General features: G+C 39.9%; 1 protein-coding gene across 3 annotated transcripts in view; it reads right to left on the reverse strand.

Moving 5' to 3' along the window:
• Positions 1 to 20,153, reverse strand: part of RGS17 (regulator of G protein signaling 17) — a 98,348-nt gene that overhangs the window by 16,438 nt on the left and 61,757 nt on the right. For all 3 annotated transcript variants that reach the window (XM_058735715.1, XM_058735716.1, XM_058735718.1), the window contains exon 3: positions 2,103 to 2,192. In XM_058735715.1, coding sequence (XP_058591698.1) covers positions 2,103 to 2,192 — 90 coding nt within the window. The remainder of the gene's footprint in view (positions 1 to 2,102; positions 2,193 to 20,153) is intronic.

Consider the following 20,153-nt stretch of genomic DNA (forward strand, 5'->3'; position numbering starts at 1 on the left):
TATGCACATTATCATCATAAATTCCTAAGGAAGCCTGGAAATGTTCAAATCTTAATGTATTACAAATTGATAAAGACAGCCTATGTGTTACTTTGAAGGGCAAGTTGAATTTTTTGCTTGCATCTGATATAGATTTTAATTTTAAAGCCATAAGGTATAGTTTCTCTTTTCCTTTCTGGTAGCTACTTTTTCATTTGTCACTAAATCTAAAGTAAGAATATATTGTGTGCACTAGTCACACATTTTCCTAAGCTTTAATAGTTACTCTATGAAATGTTATGAATGAATTATTACCATGAATGGAGTTATTAGAGTTAAAAAGGACAGGGCCTTTCTAATGACACTGAGGGCTTTCTAAATATTTATATTCAAGTTTTCAGTGGCCGTGTTCATTCAGAAACCACCATTTATCACTCCTTTGGTATACATCAAAGAAATGGAAAGAAGCAGCTTGGGAGACTCTTATGGTTAACTTGATCCTGATCTTGCTTTCTTATCCATTGGTTTATTTAAGAATTTTCTAACCTCAGAAAGTTAGAAATAGAACTACCCTAAGATCCAGCAATTGCACTACTAGGTATTTACCCAAAGAATACCAAAATACTAATTCAAAGGGATACATGCACCCTGATATTTATAGCAGGATTATCTACAATGGCCAAGTTATGGAAACAACCCAACTGTCCATCGCCTGAAGAATGCGTAAGGAAGATGTGGTATACATATATATGATGGAATATTACTCAGCCATAAAAAGGATGAAATCTTGCCATTCTGCAATGACATGGACAGAGCTAGAGAGTATTATGCTAAGTGAAATAAGTCAGAGAAATATAAAAACGATATAATTCAACTCATAATATGGAATTTAAGAAACAAAACAAATGAGAAAAGGGGGGGGGGAAGATACAGGCAAACTAAGACACAGACTCTTAACTATGGAGAACGAATTGATGGTTACCAGAAGGAAGGTGGGTGGCAGGGGGATGGCTTAAGTAGGTGGTGGGATTAAGGAATGCACTAATCATGATGGGCATTATATTGTATACCTGAAACTAATATTACACTATATGTTAACCAACTGGAATTTAAATAAAAACTTTAAGAAAAAAAAGAAAAAAAAAAAAAGAATTTTCCAACCTGAAATAATTTGGTCAGAGAAGTACCTGTATTTTATTTTTTATTTTTTTCTGATCAAGTATTTTAAGCAGATTTGCTACTATTCCAAAATGTCTGAACTTCCTCTTTTATTTAAAAGAAATTTAAAGGTGGGGGCACGCCTGGGTGGCTCAGTTGGTTGGGCATCCGACTTCGGCTCAGGCCATGATCTCACAGTTCCTGGGTTTGAGCCCCGCGTCAGGCTCTGTGCTGACAGCTCAGAGCCTGGAGTCTGCTTCGGATTCTGTGTCTCCTTCTCTCTCTCTCTGACCCTCCTCCACTCATGCTGTGTCTCTCTCTCTCTCTCTCTCTCAAGAATAAATAAACATTAAAATTTTTTTTTTTTTTAATTTAAAGGTGTTAAAATTACCATGGAGCATCAACGTTAAAATTTTCTAAGAAGCAGAAAAAGAAAGCACCTATAATTATATACTAATCTGCTTAGATTTTAATTTTATTCTGTAGATACTGCAATGAGAAGTTGATTCTCATTTTGGAGAAAATACTTGGTTAGAGTCTGTTCTGATGGAAATGGGACCAGGGACTAACTGGGTGCCCTTTCTGACCAACTTAGGTAGTTACATATGTTTTTGTGTCTGTTTTAGACTCTTCCCTGATAGAGAGAAAAACTTAGAAAAAATATCCGTAGAAAAGGCAGGTAAAGAATTAGGGCCAACGGGGGCTATTGCACGTTAATAATCATTACTTTTTGAAAGAGAAAGATAAACTGAGGCAGTGTGTTCACTGATAGCTTAACACTGATAATAGAAAAACCTGATTAAAAGCAATTACCATCACAAAATAAGATCTCTCAGGCTGAGATGGTGTTCATTCCACAAAACCATCTGGAGGAGTACCAGGACTCAAGAGATCACACCTCAGCACTGAGTAGATGTGAACAGTGTACCAAAAGAAGACACAATTACCAGGTGAACCCCACTCACCTTTCCTCTAGGACCTGGATGCTCTCCATTTTGGTGGTATGTGTGGGTCTTCCTGCATTTTCTCCTCTTTCTTCATTCCTAACAGTGAGGCTGCAAGGTAGTATAACACTTTAGTGTGTCTAGGGAAAACCAGTTAGTTAAAGAAAAGAAAAAAAAAATTCCAGGAAAGGATTTTGCAGAAGAATTTTATCCTCAACAATGTGAGAATACATAAAGCACAAGAAGAGTGATACCATTTTGAAACGATGGGTGAGTCTATGTCGATGAAAGGAATCAAAATGATTTAATAAAACAATGAAGTAAATAATAATCTCAAAAATGGATTCTGTTCTACATTCTGACTTCATCCTTACATAATTTGAATTACTTAACATCTCTAAGGTACTCACGTGATTATATGCTTAATATTCGATAGATATCATGATGTTACTCTTTGGAGTAACATCATTTTGACTTTTGCTTGGTTCTATTCCTAGTTTGTTTTCCATTTATTTTCCCCCACTGATAGCTAAAAATATAAAATGTTTCAGATTCTAAAACAAAATTTGCTAAAATCACATTGTCATTTTCTGCACCCCGGGTTTTCTGTCCCTGACACTGTCAATCCTCCATCCACTCAAGTTTGAACCACTGGGTTTGTATTTGACTTTGTCTTTGCCCTTTCCTCCCATTCAGTCAATCTTCAATGTCTTGGGAGGGACAGGGCAGTCACTCTGAGGGTTTGGGTCAGAGAGCACTGGGCCTCTGGGTCTCTGGGATGTCAATTTGAAAATATTGCAGGATTGCAGGAGCTAGGATAATCCCATGGGCTTTCGTAACCCAGAACAAGAGGATTCAGATAAACCGCAGCTAAGCAGCACTATAGGGTAGAACACTGAAGGTTCTCAGTGTAGACCAGACATAACAAGGGAGGTTATGGGTGATACTAAGAGGCAGGATAGTTGGGATGACTCAGTGTCCTCGTAAAGTCAACCCGCTGAATTAAACTGATCCCTCCGTCTGAAACCCAGGAAGCCTCATGGGAGGCCGTCAGAGAGTAAAAGTTCAGACAACAGGTCTTTCATTTGTTCATACATTTATTCCACAAGGAGTAATGGGAACTATTATTTCCTAGTGCCTATTATGTGCCAGGCACTGTCTTTGTCTCTTTGGTTTTATTGTCCCCATTTTATAGATGAGCAAAGTGAGCCACAGAACTGTCTCCTAGGCTGGCTCAACGTCGGACACTAAATATGTTGTATGGTTGGGATTTGAACCCAATTCCCACACACAACTCTGTAATCCTTATTGAGTACCTATTAAAAACCATGCTCGGGATGCCTGCGTGGCTCAGTCGGTTAAGCGTCGGACTCTGACTCAGGTCATGATTAAGCATCCGACTTTGTCTCAGGTCATGGTCTCGCGGTTCGTGAGTTTAAGCCCCACATGGGGCTCTAAGCTGACAGCTCAGAGCCTGGAGCCTGCTTCAGATTCTGTGTCTCCCTCTCTCTCTGCCCCTCCCCCACTTGTGCTCGCTCTCGCTCTCTCTCAAAAATAAACATTTAAAAAAATTTTTAAAAAACATGCTTTCTGATAGGCACTGAGGCAATATACTACTTGTGTGAATGCAGAAAAGGGGCACTAAATATGGTTGTGGTGGAAAGAAGGAGGTTCATGGGAGAAGGATTACAACAAACCGTTAGTCTTAATCTGGAAAGTCTGGTAACAGAAGTGGAGACATTGTCTCATTAATTCATTCATTCTGCAAGGGTAAGGGTAAGGAAAGAGAGAATGTTGCAAAGGGCAGAATCTATGGCAGAGGGGCCAATGTGGAACTGAAAGAGACTAGATGGGAAGATCTATTTGGGAAAGCGGACTACCTGGAGAAAAGAGAACGCAGTGGGAATTGCAAAGGATTCTGGGGAGCAGAAACTACAGCTGATTGTTACTTAAACACACAGCAAACTGACTAGTGCTCCACAGGGAGGAAGCGGTTCCAGGGTGAGAACCCTCAAAGCCTTCAGTGTGGAGCAGCCACGGGGAAAACAGTGAATCAGAGAGAGCAGCACAGTCATTTAGGTCTCTGCCTGTGGGATCTGTGAATGTGTCTGCAGCTTGAGGTAGCCTAGAACCCTCAGCCCTCCATGTGGCAACATGCGTACGTCAGGGATGCATTTGAGATGAGATCCATTAACTTCTCAAAGCATCTTTGAGGAGGAGTGCTTCTCTGGAATTTGACATATTTCTAGTAATTATGGGAAATTGGGTGGGAGGAGGTAGGAATACACTTGACAATATCCTGTGAAATTTCCTGGGAGAAATTCATGATGCCAAATATATAAAATATACAAGATTTTTGTAAATTCTAAAAAGACCGTATTTAAATAGATTAATACTCATTCTGCCAAGCTTTACTGAGCTTATATGTGTATGTGTACACACACCATAAACAGACCAGAAAATGAGCATGCTTTCACTGATTAAATAATAACCCACCTGAAAATGTATTTCTGTTACATTTCCACAGTGTCCCACAGAGTGTGCCACACAAATGCAGCTATACTTGACACAACATCTTAGGGGAAAAAAAATTGTTCTCCATGGTCTCTTTGCTGTAAGAGTAACAAATCTGGAATCTGCATGCATGACTCACAAGTTTCTGAACATGAATTCTGGCTCTTCTATCTGTTTCTGTGATATTTACAAACATCCCAAATGCCACCATATTAGAGTGATCATCCTGAAATATTGGGTTGTTTACATTTTTCATTTCTGCAGATGGTAAAATATGGACACACATTTGTACTAAAACTGCTTATAACAGACATTCAATAAGTGCTTAACTGTTCACCGTTTGCTCTGTTTCTTGATCTGATATCGGATACAACACTGCCCTGGAGAAAGAAACTGACATTTAGCAATTGTCAAGTGTCCTTTTAATTGACTTTGCTTTACAACCATTCTTAAAAAGTTGGCTTAAAAGTTCCAATTATCAAGAACCACTGATAATGCCACTTTATGATGAAGAGAAATGGATAAAATGAAAAAGGAGCAGGTACTAGACTGTTTACCATCTGTGCCTTAGGAATGACCAATGTCTGTCCTGACTTACTTGATCTTGCTCTAAGTAACATAGTAGAGGGTTTTTTCTTTAAGGTGATAAAGGACAGGGAATATTTGCTCTAGATGAACATATATACATAGTACATGTGCTTGAGAAGAGCTCTAAAAGTAAATCAAGCTTAACAGTTGTGAGGGGTCATGTGGAGACATGTTTTTTTCACTTTGACAATGTTTGTAACATTCTTAACTAGCATTTCAGCTTTTTAAACAACTAAAGCCATAAAGATAACAGAATGCATGTACAATGCTCACCGGGGGGGTCTTGGTCAAAGTTGAAGTATTTTATAGAAGACACTGCCAATAATCTAGGCTAAGTATATTAAAATTAGCATTGAATTAAAAAAATTTTTTTAATGTTTATTTTTGAGAGAGACAGAGTGCAAGCAGAGGAAGGGAAGAGAGAGAGGGAGACACAGAATCCAAAGCAGGCTCCAGGCTCTGAGCTCTCAGCACAGAGACCGATGCAGGGCTGGAACTCAGGATCCACAAGATCATGATCTGAGCGGAAGTCGGACGCTTAACTGACTGAGCCACCCAGGCACCCCACTAAAATAAGCATTTAAAATCCCATTAGAAATTTTCTAGAATGGTGATTTTTGAGAAGCGAGAAATACATGTGGTATATTTCAGAAAATAAGGATGTATACCTTCTTTGTGTGGGGGGTTTTTGTTTACAGGGGAGTTGGGCTAGTGGGGTGCAGAAAACATTACCAGCTGCCCATTATAGAGCCTACCTACTGATTCATCATCATGGATATGTGTAGGGCCTATTTTGGAAGACAGTCTACTTTTGTAAGAAAAACAATTGGTTCTGAGGGAGAGCCCTTGAAATGACTGCAAATAAGATGAAAACTTTGCAGTAGCCATGGTAACTCTAGGATAGAGGCTGATCACAAAACCACATATATTTACACAAAAATTCAACTGAGAAATCAATTTGATGCTTGAATTTAATTCACTATGACATCAAGGCTCAAGAAAGATCCAGTGTAATTGGTAACTGCAGATACTACTCAATATTTTAATATTCTTACATTAAATCCATTTTTCTTTTTTATTTAACAGCTTCTGCCTCACATTTGCCAGTGCAAAGTGGAACCAATATCCTTTGGACTCTGAAAAATAATTGGTAGGTTATTCTTTAAATGCTTCATTTTTTTTCTCTCTCCATAAAAATACCATGGTAAAATAACAGTACAGCTCTATTTGGGAATCAACAACAATTTATAAATATGTATGAGACAGCTGGTCCATGCAATGTTGCCTGGGTTGGAAATTCAAGATAAATAAGACAGAGTCTCTGAAACTGAAAGGTTCTGACAGGTACATAAGCATCACACAGTGCTGCAGTGAGAGCTAAAATAGTGGTATGCATCCACTGGTCCTTAGGTAGTTACAGTATCTGCACACTCCTGCAGGAGAGAATGGAGAGAGGCTTTGCAGAGGAGGTAATGATTAGACTGAGCTGACCAAAGAGCAGGTGTTTCAGAGGGAGACCTGGGCAAAGGGAATTAATTCCAAGCAGAGGGGGACTGTCACACCTGCGAGGCTGAGAGCTGTAAAAAAGTCATGATATGGATGAAGGGCCCAAATGGGCAGACTAGATGTTTCAGGGTGGGAGTGATAAATCAGAACAGGCAGTGAGGTGTGCTTCTGGAATGGGGCAAGAAGGCAATGACGTGCTCTCCGAATGTAGACTATACCTCCTTTACAATGATTTTGGTTTTCCATGCTTTATTTTCCTTCACTCGTAATGGGGATAGGGTTAAGAGCCACTATACAAGGTTGTAGAGCAAAGACTAAAAACTTGAGACAAAAAGGCAAATTATCACACCTGCTTAATTATTAAATGGAAGGGCAAATTAGCTGCATATTAAAATGACAAACCCAAGTTTACCAAAGAGCTTTTAATTTCAGCTTGAGGAAATAAAGCCTTATACTTAGCCATTATTGTAAAACACTTCCTCATACATGACCTGACTACTTCTTCCTCACAATAGTCCTGTAAGGTAAACAGGGGATTTGTTATTAATCATTCCCATCTTATTTAAGAGCAAACAGTCCCCAGGGTTGATTTACACCATTCCCACGAGTAAGCCACATCAGGGCTGGCGTTGAACTCATGTCTTTTGACTTCTGGTCTCATGTTCATCTTCACTATTCAATGCCACTTCTCTTTATATAAAAGAATTAATTGTGGTATTTTTGCCTTTTTAGTTATTTACAAAGACTGATTGCTCTTACGTGTTTGGAAAAGGTAAAACTCTTATCACAAACCAGTTGACTGAGTTCACACGCCTCCTCCATAAGCACCGTCCACTGCTATCGGGCTGTCGGGGTTATTGCCCAGAGGGCTAAATATACGGTAGATACCGGCGGGAAGCAACTTCTCAATTCCCTGGAATTTGAGATTACCAGGAAGGAGTTGTTACAGAGCATTTTCACAGCAAAGCCTCCACGAGGAGAATCTCCATGAGGAGATTCCACTCATGACTGCGAACTAGGTGTTGCTATTGCAAAGAGCCCCCTGGGGGTACACCTTGCTCACATCGGCAGAGAAACTTTGAGAAGGGAGTGCAGAAAGGAGAAGAGCAGTGATGCGTTGCTTAGAAAAGACAAGAAACGGAAGAAAAAAAGGCCCCACAAGGTGGGGAAGCAACCATATGCCATGCATAATTTCTCACATAGAAAAATCCAGTTAGAGTCAAACCCTTGACTTCAACCTTATCACTTTTATGTATACGTTTTGGTAAAACAAGTTGGCTTTTTGAATGGGTATGTGGGGATGGCAATGGTGGTTAAAATTTTGTGTCTGGAAATGTTATACAACAGTTGTCTAAAAAACACCACTGCCTCTATAAATATCCCCCCTGCTTTTTATAATCATGTCTATAAATCCTATGACACATGAGAAATATAATCATGTGTCATAAAACAAGTACTTTATTTGGCTTAAGTTTTTCTTTCACACACTTAAACCTCTCAGAGGTAAAATAATCAGCTGTTAAAAATCTGTCCACTAGATGGCTGTGTTGCCTTTATAAATATAATTTTTAATCAAATCTGAATAAAAGAAAATGAAAAAAGTTTCTGGGAGTAATTACCCCTTATTTGGGAAAAAAAAAAGGAGTTGATGGAGTTTTGATAATTATATATTTCTAAGGAATTGGAGAAGAGTCATTCAAGTTTTCTTCTGGGAGTGAAATAATCAAACTTGAAGGGGATAAATTTAATCTCGGGAGGTGTGCATAATGGCACCAAGTTTTCCTTTTTGGCATTTAGAAAACGTTCTGGATATTCCCCAGCCTTAAGTCATTTGACTTAGGAACACTTTAGTCTTAAAAAAAAAAAAAAAAAAAAAAAAAAGGCAGGCATAATCCTATTAACATTATAGATATCCATCCCAATAAGTTGTTTGAAACTCTAATGTCTCTTGCTGCAGTAATATGGAACTGAGGTCATACATTCTTGGAACAAATTAATGTGACAAGGTTTCTAACTAGCAACAGGCAGGAAATTTCTTTCTTTTTTTTTTTTTTTAATTTAATATTCTTTAAAGGAGCCATTGTGAGAGAAGACTCTCCAAACTATTTTATTTCAAGTTTGGGTTATATGTAAACAATCATTTCTTCTTTTGATGCATGGAAACTGAAGAGAAATCTCTTTATCTACTCATCCCCTCTCTCTTTGCTACCAATTTCTCACTATACATGCTTCTGTTTCAAAAATGGGTTTGAAAGATCCCCTTTTACCTTTGGTATTAAATTTTTATTTCAAACTCCAAGCCAATTATTTTTAGGTTCATTGACACATCAGTTTGATTTAGAAGGCCAACTGCTGACAAGCTATTACATAGTTAAAATCTGGATCCATTACGTAAAGTTTATGTTTAGCTTAAATAACCAAAGTTTCTTATTTGGTATAAACAGGTCTCTCCCCCCTCCCCCCCCCCCCCCCCCCCCCGCCTTAAAATTGAGAGAAGTACAGGACTGGGGCACCTGGGTAGCTCAGTAGGTTAAGCATCCAACTCTTGGTTTTGGCTCAGGTTGTGATCTTGCAGTTCATGATCAAGCCCCACATCAGGCTCTGTACTGGCAGAATGGAGCCTGCTTGGAATTTTCTGTTTTCCTCTCTCTGTCCCTCCCCCACTCACACTGTCTCTGTCTCTCTTAAAATAAATAAATAAACTTCAAAAAAAAGGCACTTTGCTTTATAAAAAAATGAGAAGTACAGCACTGAATATTTAGATGTTCTTTATATAATATCTCTCTTCCATTTCAGTTCTCAGGTTGATTGAAATCCTATTTTAAGCTCTTCCTTCCACCCACTGTAATTTTTCCTGTAAGCCATAATTAAGTTAGTTGATGCTTCTGTGGGAAAGCAAATAGTCTTGGGTGTGAAAAGGCCAAATGGACCCCTATTTAGTTAGTAGACACTGTTATTAAAATGGCACGCAGTCATCTAAGTCCTTGAAAGCATCAGTTGAGTTGGAGCTCAAGGTTCTGGTTTTAGTTAACTTGTGTGCCTGTCATCCAAAGAAGAGTGAAAGAGTTAGAACTCTAGTAGTTGCTACTCAGAAAGACATCTGATGGCTGAGAGGGTCACTTACAATCCTCCATTCATCCTTCCCCTGGTATGTTCTAGTTACTGTGTGCATGAATATGTATGGGATGAGGTGGGAAGCATCCTTGAGAACAATTATGACTGAAGGCAATAATCCTGATCTGTGGGGAAATTTAGCTCCAGAATAGAATATCCCACTGTCTGGGAATCCTATGGCTGTGTAGTGCATGCTCCAGGAATGCTGAGTTGTACCTGTGCTGGTGAATGTGAGTTGACATTTGGGGAAAAAGGACCAGGGATACAGAATGCAGGAACAGGTTCTCTTACATTTACTGACAGTATGTGAATAGAAGTCGCGAGGCATACAGCGTTCAAATCCTACAAAGTCTGTTAATTTCCTTTCAGTCTGAGACTTGCAAAGGGGACAGAAGTAAAACCTATCAATAAAGGATTATTCAGGAGGCCCCTAGAACGTACTGAAACCTAAACTCACTGATTTATGTGTGTTATTCATTACATCTTACAGATGAAGAAACTGAGGCTCAGACAAGTCACTTGCCAAAGGTTTCACAGTTGTATGTCATGGAACCAGGACCCATCTCGGTCTAATTCCAGCATTGCTCGTTTCTTCCCTACCCCACGAGGTCCCTTGTTAGTAGGCTTTATATGAGGAAGACACGTTAGAATTTGTATGTAGTCTTTAAATATGGCAAGACGACATCTGTTTAGAAAAAAACCCATGGGGGGCGCCTGGGTGGCTCAGCCAGTTAAGCATCCGACTTCAGCTCAGGTCACGATCTCATGGTCCGTGAGTTCGAGCCCCGTGACGGGCTCTGGGCTGATGGCTCAGAGCCTGGAGCCTGCTTCCGATTCTGTGTCTCCCTCTCTCTCTGCTCCTCCCCCGTTCATGCTCTGTCTCTCTCTGTCTCAAAAATAAATAAACATTAAAAAAAAAAAAAGAAAAAAACACATGGAATTAACTTTCCACTCTTACAGAATTAGTCGATTAAAATAGCCCTGTACTTTTAAATAATCTATATTGCTTCATAGAAAAAGTAGCAATGGCAGAAATTTGCTTTCTAGTTAGGAATCCATGCTTCCAGGCATGAAGTGAACATTGATATACATTGTACTGACATCTGATACAGAGATATGAATTTCATAGCATTGGAACTTATAATATTTATAGAACCCAATTAAGCAGACTATGATACAATAAATTTCATATTCACAAGAAGTGGATTCTATTGTTGTATCTGACAAGGAACAAGTAATTCCTGAATGACATCCTAAAATAGCAGGCATGTTTTAATAGGTCTACCATGCCCACACCATGAAAAAGTGAACCAGATCTACAAGAAATAATAAAGGGTTTTAATGAGAGGAACAAAAATAAAGAGTGAATACTTATTTCAATCAGATGTAACAGCTACCGCGTTTTGTGGGTAGGGTAGGGGTAGCCAACATGTAACTGTGTGTTTTGTATTATTGCTCTGGGGAGGCTGGAGGAGAAGTTCTTTAAAAAATTTTTTTTTAACGTTTATTTATTATTATTGAGAGACACAGAGCGTGAGCAGGGGAGGGGTAGAGAGAGGGGGAGAACAGAATCCGAAACAGGCTCCAGGCTCTGAGCTGTCAGCACAGAGCCCGACGCGGGGCTCGAACTCACAGACTGCGAGATCATGACCTGAGCCGGAGTCAGACGCCCAACCGACTGAGCCACCCAGGCGCCCCTGGAGGGGAAGTTCTTAAATATTGTACAGAGAGTTAATAAATTTTGTCTGGATTTGAAAGTGCTAAATTCCCTAATGTTTTAGAAACTGAATAATTGTGCTTTGAGTCAAGAAGGGAATCCCAGCTTCCTTCAAATTGAACCTTCACCTTGAAAGATGAGGGTGCCTCCCGGCCTTTGAAGAGGAGTGTACTCATTTTCTCAGTCTGCAGCTCTTCTCTCTAAATCCTTCCTCCTCGTGCACCTTCAAGAGAAGCAGGATCCTCACAGAGCTCACGGACCCACTCCCAGCTGGCCAGGTGACAAGATACTCCACGATTCTTATCCCACTGGACCTCCCCGGTGTGCTGTGCATCAGCAACATCGGCCAGTGTCTTGTCCGTGCGACTCGTCTCGTGGCTTCTGTGCCAGCTTAGGGCTGTGTGTTTTGTGTCACCCTCAGACAGTCTCCTCTCTGCGCTCTGTGTATGCAGATGCAGAGTGCCACTGCTTTCTCTTTCAGTGTTGGAACTCCCCGAGGTGTCCCTCCTTAGCTCACAGCTTCATTCCACAGCCAACTCCTGGGGTGCCTTACACAGAGCTGGGCTCGCTCATCACATGCCCTGCCCTAACCACCCTCCTATTCATGTGTCCTCTCATCTGATGGGGCCCCCATCAACCCAGCCCCTGGAGCAAGTGGAGTTATCTGTCCCTCCTGTTTCTCATCTATTGCAAATTCTTTTTCTTTTTTTTTTAATGTTTATTTATTTTTGAGAGAGAGAGAGAGAGAGCATGAACAGCGGAAAGGCAGAGAGAGAGAGAGGGAGACACAGAATCTGAAGCAGGCTCCAGGCTCTGAGCTGTCAGCACAGAGCTCAACACGGGCCTCGAACTTGTGAATCTTGAGATATAACCTAGGCTGTAGCTGGACACTTAACGGACTGAGTCAACCAGGTGCCCCTCGTCTAGTGTAAATTCTTGGCAGTACATCCAGTGTCTCTTGAATTGGTAAGCTCTCCAGTCCTTTTACTTTATATTATTATTATTATCATCATTATTATTATTTCTGAGAGAGACAGAGAGTGCACATGCAAGTGGGTTAGGGGCAGAGGGGAGAGAGAGAATCCGAAGCAGGCTCCACATTCAACAGGGAGCCTGATGTGGGACTCCATCTCACGACCCTGAAATCATGACCTGAGCTGAAATCAAGAATCGGAGGCTGTAAGAGAAAAAGAGAGATGGTGATTCTCTTGAATACAGAGAACAAACTGAGGGTGGCTGCAGGGGTGTCGGGTGGGGGGAAGGGCTAAACTGGTGATGGACATTAAGGAGGGCACTTGTTGGGATGAGCACGGGGCTTATATATAAGGGATGAATCACTAAATTCTACCCCTAAAGTCATTATTACACTATATGTTAACTAACTTGGATTTAAATAAAATTAAAAAACAAAAAGAGTCTGAGGCTTAACCAACAGACCCACCCAGGTGTCCCTTTTTAAAATCATCTCTTTATTTTGGGCTCCCAACATCTTTCACTGAGGCTATTACAAAATCTCCTAATATTCTCCTTGGTTTTCTTGTCTTGTTCTTCCATATATTTCCACTGCCTCCGGAAGGGTATACTTAACACATGCAATAGACTGCGTCTCCTCCTTACTTAATCAACTTCAATCACGTCTTATATCCAAAAAAGTATCAAGTCCTAACTCCTTAATATGACACTAAAGGCATTTTATTGCTTGTCACTGCCTATTGCTTCAGCCTTCTGTTTTGTCCTCTTGACTTTAGACCCTAGGAATACTAGAGTATTCGTGCTCTGTTCCAGAACCCTTACCCCTCTCTACTACCAATTACTACTAGTATGCTACCACTATTACTCCTAACACACACATGCACGTGTGCAAGAGAGAATGAAGGAAAATGGTGCGTAAGAAGAAACGTGATAGAAGCCTAAAAGCATTCCCTTCCCCACGATTACACAAAGGCCCGAGAGATTATGCCTATAGTTTTTAAAAATAATTTTTGTGACACATTTTCATAAGTCCAAATTCAATCCTGCATTTCACATCCTAGTATTAATTAAACACCTACTATGTGTCAAATAACATGCTACAAGCCAATTTATTTTTGGCTGTTTTCAAGTATGAAACAGTGTATATGTTTACAAAAATGTTCAGTGCCAACTGACTAATGTGAGCTTTTATGAATTCAACTATATATATCCACATAATAAATTTTAAAGTTATTAACCTAAAACAACAACAACAACAACAGCAACAACAACAAAACACATGTTAAACAGGAGAATCACTAGTAGGAAAACCAGCAGAATGAGCTGGGGAGTCTACCTGGCCCTCCGTGTGTTCAGCTTTGTTCAGGGCGGTGGGAGGCATGGCCATAGGTATTAACAGCACTGACCCAATGCCAAGGGTCATCCCAGAAGTCTGCCACATCCTGGCCCATCCAGACCCAGATGGCTCTCACCACATCACCACATACAGTGAGTCAGCTGAGATTCAAGAGATTCTCCCCGAGTCTGAACCTAAAACGACTTGAAGTCAACTGGGGTATCTGGGCCAGCGTACCCCACTCATGTCCTTGCAGGGCCCTGTCTCAGAACGCACTCCCAACCTCTGTACCTAGAGTATCTTTTCTCCTGTCAGCCCCTGGGTTTCTTCACCAGAGTGAGGCTTCTCTCTCTCTCATTAGAGGATACTTGTTTTCTTTGGAACTTCCTTTCCATGTCCCACACACTCTCCTGTCTTCTTCTGTAGCCCATTTCCCACAGGGCAAGATGTGGTGGGGGGGGGGGGGGGCGCTGGCATTCCTCTTCTGCATTCTCTAGGCTTATGCCACCTGACTTTCCCCTTCCTCACCTCTCTGTATCCTCTTAAAAGCTCTGTGATTCCTTACCAGGTTCCTCACACCATAGACTCTCCTTCTTACTTACCCACCCCTTCCGGGAAATCATGCCACAGGTGTCCTCACAGGTGTCCCCAGCACTCAGGAGGGACACTTCCTTCGTTCCTCACTGAATCGGCTATTCTTTTAAGCTGGCTCTTGCCTCCTTCTGACTTAATTTAACCTCCTTTCTCCAGCCCTTTTCTGGCTCATTCTTTCTATTCTTCTAAATGAGACTGGGCATAACATTTTCACCTATTATTTTGTCTTATACACATCCATCTTTCCACTGGTGATCTAAACACTGCTATGTGATACTCAAAAAATATGCCTTTATAGTAAACACAGAGTCAAAAAGAGTACCAATGGTATGCCTTCAATGGAAAAGGATCGAGGTATTCTAATTCTGGCAGTTTTCCAATATGTAGCCTTCTGGTCATATGTCACACAGACCTGGCAGAGGCAGTTTGAATACCAAGCTTTCTAGAGGGTGACCTTCCAGGTTCAACTGCTTCTTGAGAATTTATTCTCTGTTGATGAAGAGGCAGGGAGAATGTGGCAAAAGCTAAAGAAGTACAACTGTACGGGGCAATAATAGGCATTCAATAAATTGTAAATGAGAGAATTCACAAATGTGTGACATATAGATGTCCATGGTCCTAATGTCCACTTTTTGGGTTTTTTGTGGCTATGGCCTGGGAAACCGGGGTTCATTTTAGTAGATGTCTTTTGATGGCGCAAGTTTAAGGTTTATGTAAGTCTAGAAACTGTTGAGGAAATTCACTACGCCATGGGGAGATGGAGTTTCAAAACTGTAGAAGTGTTTGTAAGCGATACTTTGGGGACTGGTTACAAGTACTTTGGAAATCCTAGGCACATAACTCAAGCTCCCACGTACCATGAATCAGGTCTGCAAGGGTGACAGGTAAAAGTGTTTATTCACTGGTGCCTCAGATGAAATGATTCACCTTACATGTGTTAGCAGATTTATTTCCAGGGGGTGGTTTCTTTACCATGGAGCAGACGTGGATTTTGTTTTTCCTTCTGAAAAATAACCTCTGGCTTTTAAAGCATGCACCGTAGTATTTTCGTTGGCAGAGAGCTAACGTGTGACAGCATCAGAGTATAAAACAGGACATTATTTTTGGACCGTTCTGAATTACAGAGACTGTGGTACTAGCTAAAAATGGAGGGAGGGGCAACTGAAAACATGTTTATGAAGTGCTTAACATTTACTTCGATGTAGCCCATGGTCTGGGAACTCTGGGAAATCACGTGTCCAAAAGGAAGATGATTTTAGCTTTCACAGGGCTCGCTAATTTCAGTCTGAGGGACAGTTTCTCCGGAGAAGAATGAAGAGTATCTGATGCAGTGGCCCAAATCTTGTAGGCAATACATAGTAGTGCATGAGATTGTGAATTTGATTTTGACATAGTGCATGAGATTCTGAATTCGACTTGGAAACTAAAAAGCTTTGGAAATGGTTCATATCAAACCTGGAAATGAAAAGTTTGGAAGTGTCACCTTCAAGTGGACGAAACGACAGACTGGATGTTAAATGACTTGAATTTTAGCCTTTCGTTAACTAATGAGCTTTGTGAGAGTAGGCAAGCCTTCAGTTTCCTTGGGTGGAACCTTAGAGACAGCATTTTCCAGACAGTTTTTTTTTTTTTTTAACACAGCCGTTTTTTTCTTTCAAACAAAAGCTTACACCTAAGTCTAATATGTAAAACAGCTAAAGACAGAACCACCCCCTTGGAAACTGCCAAGAGGGGAGCCCAGGGCTGTGGCCAGAAATACTGTGGCCGCCAACTCCCCTGGAGCTATCCCCTTACTTCTACCAAACAGCATGAGAAGTCATTAGGAAACTTTGGAGAGATAAGAGCTGAAGTCTCTTGAGTTCTGATTTTTTATGATTGAACATGGAAATCTGTCCTGCTTGATAGGACACCACCAGGAGCAACAAGGAATTAAAACAGGGATGGATTCATACCTAAAGACTTCTTTGCGGGGCACCTGGGTGGCTCAGTCAGTTAAGTGTCTGACTTCAGCTCAGGTCATGATCTTGCGGTCCGTGAGTTCAAGCCCCGCATCGGGCTCTGTGCTGACAGCTCAGACCCTGGAGCCTGCCTCGGATTCTGTGTCTCCCTCTCTCTCTATCTCTCCCCCACTCACACACTCTGTTCCTCTCTGTCTCTCAAAAATGAATAATTGTTAAAAAAAAAATTAAAGACTTCTTTGAAAAAAACAGTCGAGGTTATTTTACCATAAACTCTGATATTAGGAGAGGGTTTGTGGGACAATTTGGACATTAGCTTTAAGCTCAAAACACATTTTGAAAGCTCTACCTTTCCATCTCCTTCTTGAGGCACCTTGCTTTCGTGAGCCCACAGCAGGTTGTACTTTGCAATGCACCTTCACAGGTGTTGTCTCCAGTGCACATGTGTGTGAAAGCCCTCACTGCCCGCTACTGTCCTGGAGACAGCAGTTCTGTGGGGGAGGAGCCCATATCTTTCAAAGGTTTCTTTCCCATCAAGAAAAGGGAAGAGAGTAAACGACCTCTGTCTGAATCTTGATATAAATTAAGTTTTCACAGTGGTAGCCTTGAACCTTTAGACAGGAAGTCTTGACAAAACTCTCTCTCCTCCTGGTCAGGAACAACTTAGTCCCATGCATGGAAAGACTTGCAAATTTATATGCTGTTCATTTTATGGCCAAGACTAGATGTCTATGATTCTTTATGTAACACAGCTTACATGCTCTAAACCACATTCCCTTGTTTTCTCCTCTTGCAATGTAAGGCCGTGGGGAGAGAAGGGAAACAGACTGATTTGGGGACAGAAGTGGTTTCTTAAAAGCGACAGAGAACAGATCAGCTTAACAAGTCATTATGAATTAAGTCCCAACTTTTTAGGTTTTGGAAGGAAACTGGAAATATTCATCAATTTTGTACTTGATCTCTGTATCATCCCCCAACATAAAGCACAGTGGTAATTTTATTAAGACAGGAATAAGTTTAAAAATGGGAGAGGAGCTGACACTGACATATGAAAGAGAAATACAAATTTGAGGGAAATACTGTGTTGCTTAAAAAACTCATAATATGTAGGGCTAGGGTGAGGTATTTGTATTTATTACTAGATACAGAAATTTATTTTCCTAGCATTCTATTTCCTTAAAAGGAGGTAAAACCAGCTACATGACAACTGCTCCTATTTACAAACGACAGTTCCTTCATATTTTGATTTCTAACTTTATTTTGGTCCCTAAATTAACATTTTTTAGTGTTTCTTTCTGTTCTGCTCCTCTGACCTAGCCTGGAAATTTTAAAGAACATTTCTTTCTTTTGTTTTCCACTCTAAGAAGGCTTTAACATTTTCTTTCCTTAAACTCAAAATATAAAAATAATGATATTTTTTAAAGGCACATATTAAGGAAATTCTCATTTGCAATGAGATAACATTGTCACAATTAAAACTCATAATTCAAAGCAATTTAACTTTCATTTTTTTCAAGTTGTTTATGTTAGAAATTACCTATCATTTATCACATACGGAAGACTTATAAATTTGTAGACTGTGTGTTTTATGGCTTAGACTGAGGCATCCGCGACTTATTACTCACAAACACAGTTCTTGACAATTACACGTTAGTCCAGAACTCATAGAGCCTCACAGAGCGCTCATCCAATGTGCCAAGTGCATGACTTGAAATACACGTCACCTTAGAGGTGTGGAGAGTTAAGGCAGCTTCCAAAAGCTGTTTTGTTCTCCATCCATAGTCTGTGGTCTGTGACAATTTGATGTTCATAAGCTCATATTGAATGTTTTGTTATTCAATATGCCCTTTAAGAATGAAGAAAAGCAAGTCTCACTAAATATATGTAAGCCAGATAAAAGCAAATATAACCAAATATGTTCGACAGCAAACAAATATAGCACAACAAAACTTCAGTACTCTTATCTGTTTTGGTGTTTTAATCCTGAAACAATTCAGAAATAAGTTTTATCAGGCAAATAAAATCATATATGATTTCTAGAACACAGCATAGTATAAATAAGAAATATAATCGTCAACACTACGTAACAATGTATTTGTGATGTCTTATGCAGAATCTACAATAAAATTCCTTTCCTTTTCCAAGATTATTTTTTATATTATATCCATAAGCTGATCTTTTAAAGACATGTATACATTATTTCAAATATTAGTCTTCCAATATGAAGTGTGCTATAACCCAGCAAGCTAATTCTTAAGCACATACTTATGTGTTAGGCACTGTTCTTGGCTTGTATGTGTTTTATTTCATTCAATGTTTACAACCACCTTATGAAGTAGGGATTCTTATTACTGTAATTTGGTGTATGAAGAATTTGAGGACATTGATAATGTAACTTGTTGAAGATCAACAGATAGTGATGATGAGGATAAGATTTGAACCCAGGCAGTCTGACTTCTGAAACACCATATTAAATCACTACCCTTTACTTCATGGATTCAGGCCAGAGCTAGATGATCTCTTTAGGAGTAATAAAGGGAAAAAAAAATATTTTTTAGGAGTAATAAAGGAAAAAAATATATACAATTTTATTGAAATAGCTCCCTCCTCTAGAACTCTATTTCCTCCATCTGAAATAGTTAAGGCTTAAACATGAAAGCGAAGGAGTCAGATAGGACTTTCCCTAACAAAGTATCATCATCTGGGAAGCAATTTTGATATTTATAAAAACTACTTTAAAACCTTCCAAATTACTGAAATGTCTGATGGTTTTCTGGAAATGAAGTTTAGTAGAGGGGACAGAGCTTTTTCAACACCATGGCTACCAGTGAAGTTTAATACATTTCATCTTCTATTTTGGCCATAATGACTGAATATTACGCCACCATATCATAACAATAACCTCAATGGATGTCAGGAAACTGTAGTAATCATACACAAGAAGATGGTACAAGCATTTGGGCATTTCTTCAGAGTTTTGAAATAAGCAGGGAGATCCAGAAGATCCACTTGTAAATTGGATCTTAAGGGACCCCAAAACTTACAGTTCTATGGAAAGTTCCATTAAGTCTAGCATCCCCTGGGGAGTCTCATGTGCTTAAATCTTAGGACTCTGGGTCTTGCTGAGTTTCTTGTTTGAAGGCACTCTGAGAATTTGGAACTGGAGCAGGTGTTTTGAGGTGTCTGAATCATGGAAATTTAGCACTAGACAGGACTCCGGGAATCAGTTTGGCTAACTCTCCATCATTTTGCCAATGAAGAAACCAAAAAGCAGAAATGAAACATTTGTATGAGGTCACAGAACCTGTCAGTGATAAAATCACAAAGGGAAGCAGGTTCTCTGGCTTTTAGTTGACTGACTTAGACTTCATACTCTGTCCTGTATCAGGAGTCTGTAGCTGCGAGTGCCACACAGACTCATGGTTTTGTGGCTCTGTGAATGAATGATCAACACTCTGTGACATACCATATAACTAAAGCACAACATCGAATATGACGTACAGTACTGCTAGATACTGTCTTAACAGTCTCGCACCTTCTGGAACACTGGAGAACATTCTTTACGGTTAAACAAATACATACCCATAATCTTATTTTTACCCACATCTTTAAGAAGCATGGATGGAGAAAAACAGGATATAAAATAAGTTTTCATTCTTTACCTTACTATCAACTTAAGTGTAGGTTCTGGGGAAATATTCTACTCCCAGTGATGGTCTCCAGTAATCCCTACTTGTAAAGGAGAAAAAGGAGACAGACTGAGAAGTTTCTGT

The sequence above is a fragment of the Neofelis nebulosa genome, chromosome 6, assembly GCF_028018385.1.
Source record: "Neofelis nebulosa isolate mNeoNeb1 chromosome 6, mNeoNeb1.pri, whole genome shotgun sequence".
In the NCBI taxonomy this organism is placed as follows: Eukaryota; Metazoa; Chordata; class Mammalia; order Carnivora; family Felidae; genus Neofelis; species Neofelis nebulosa.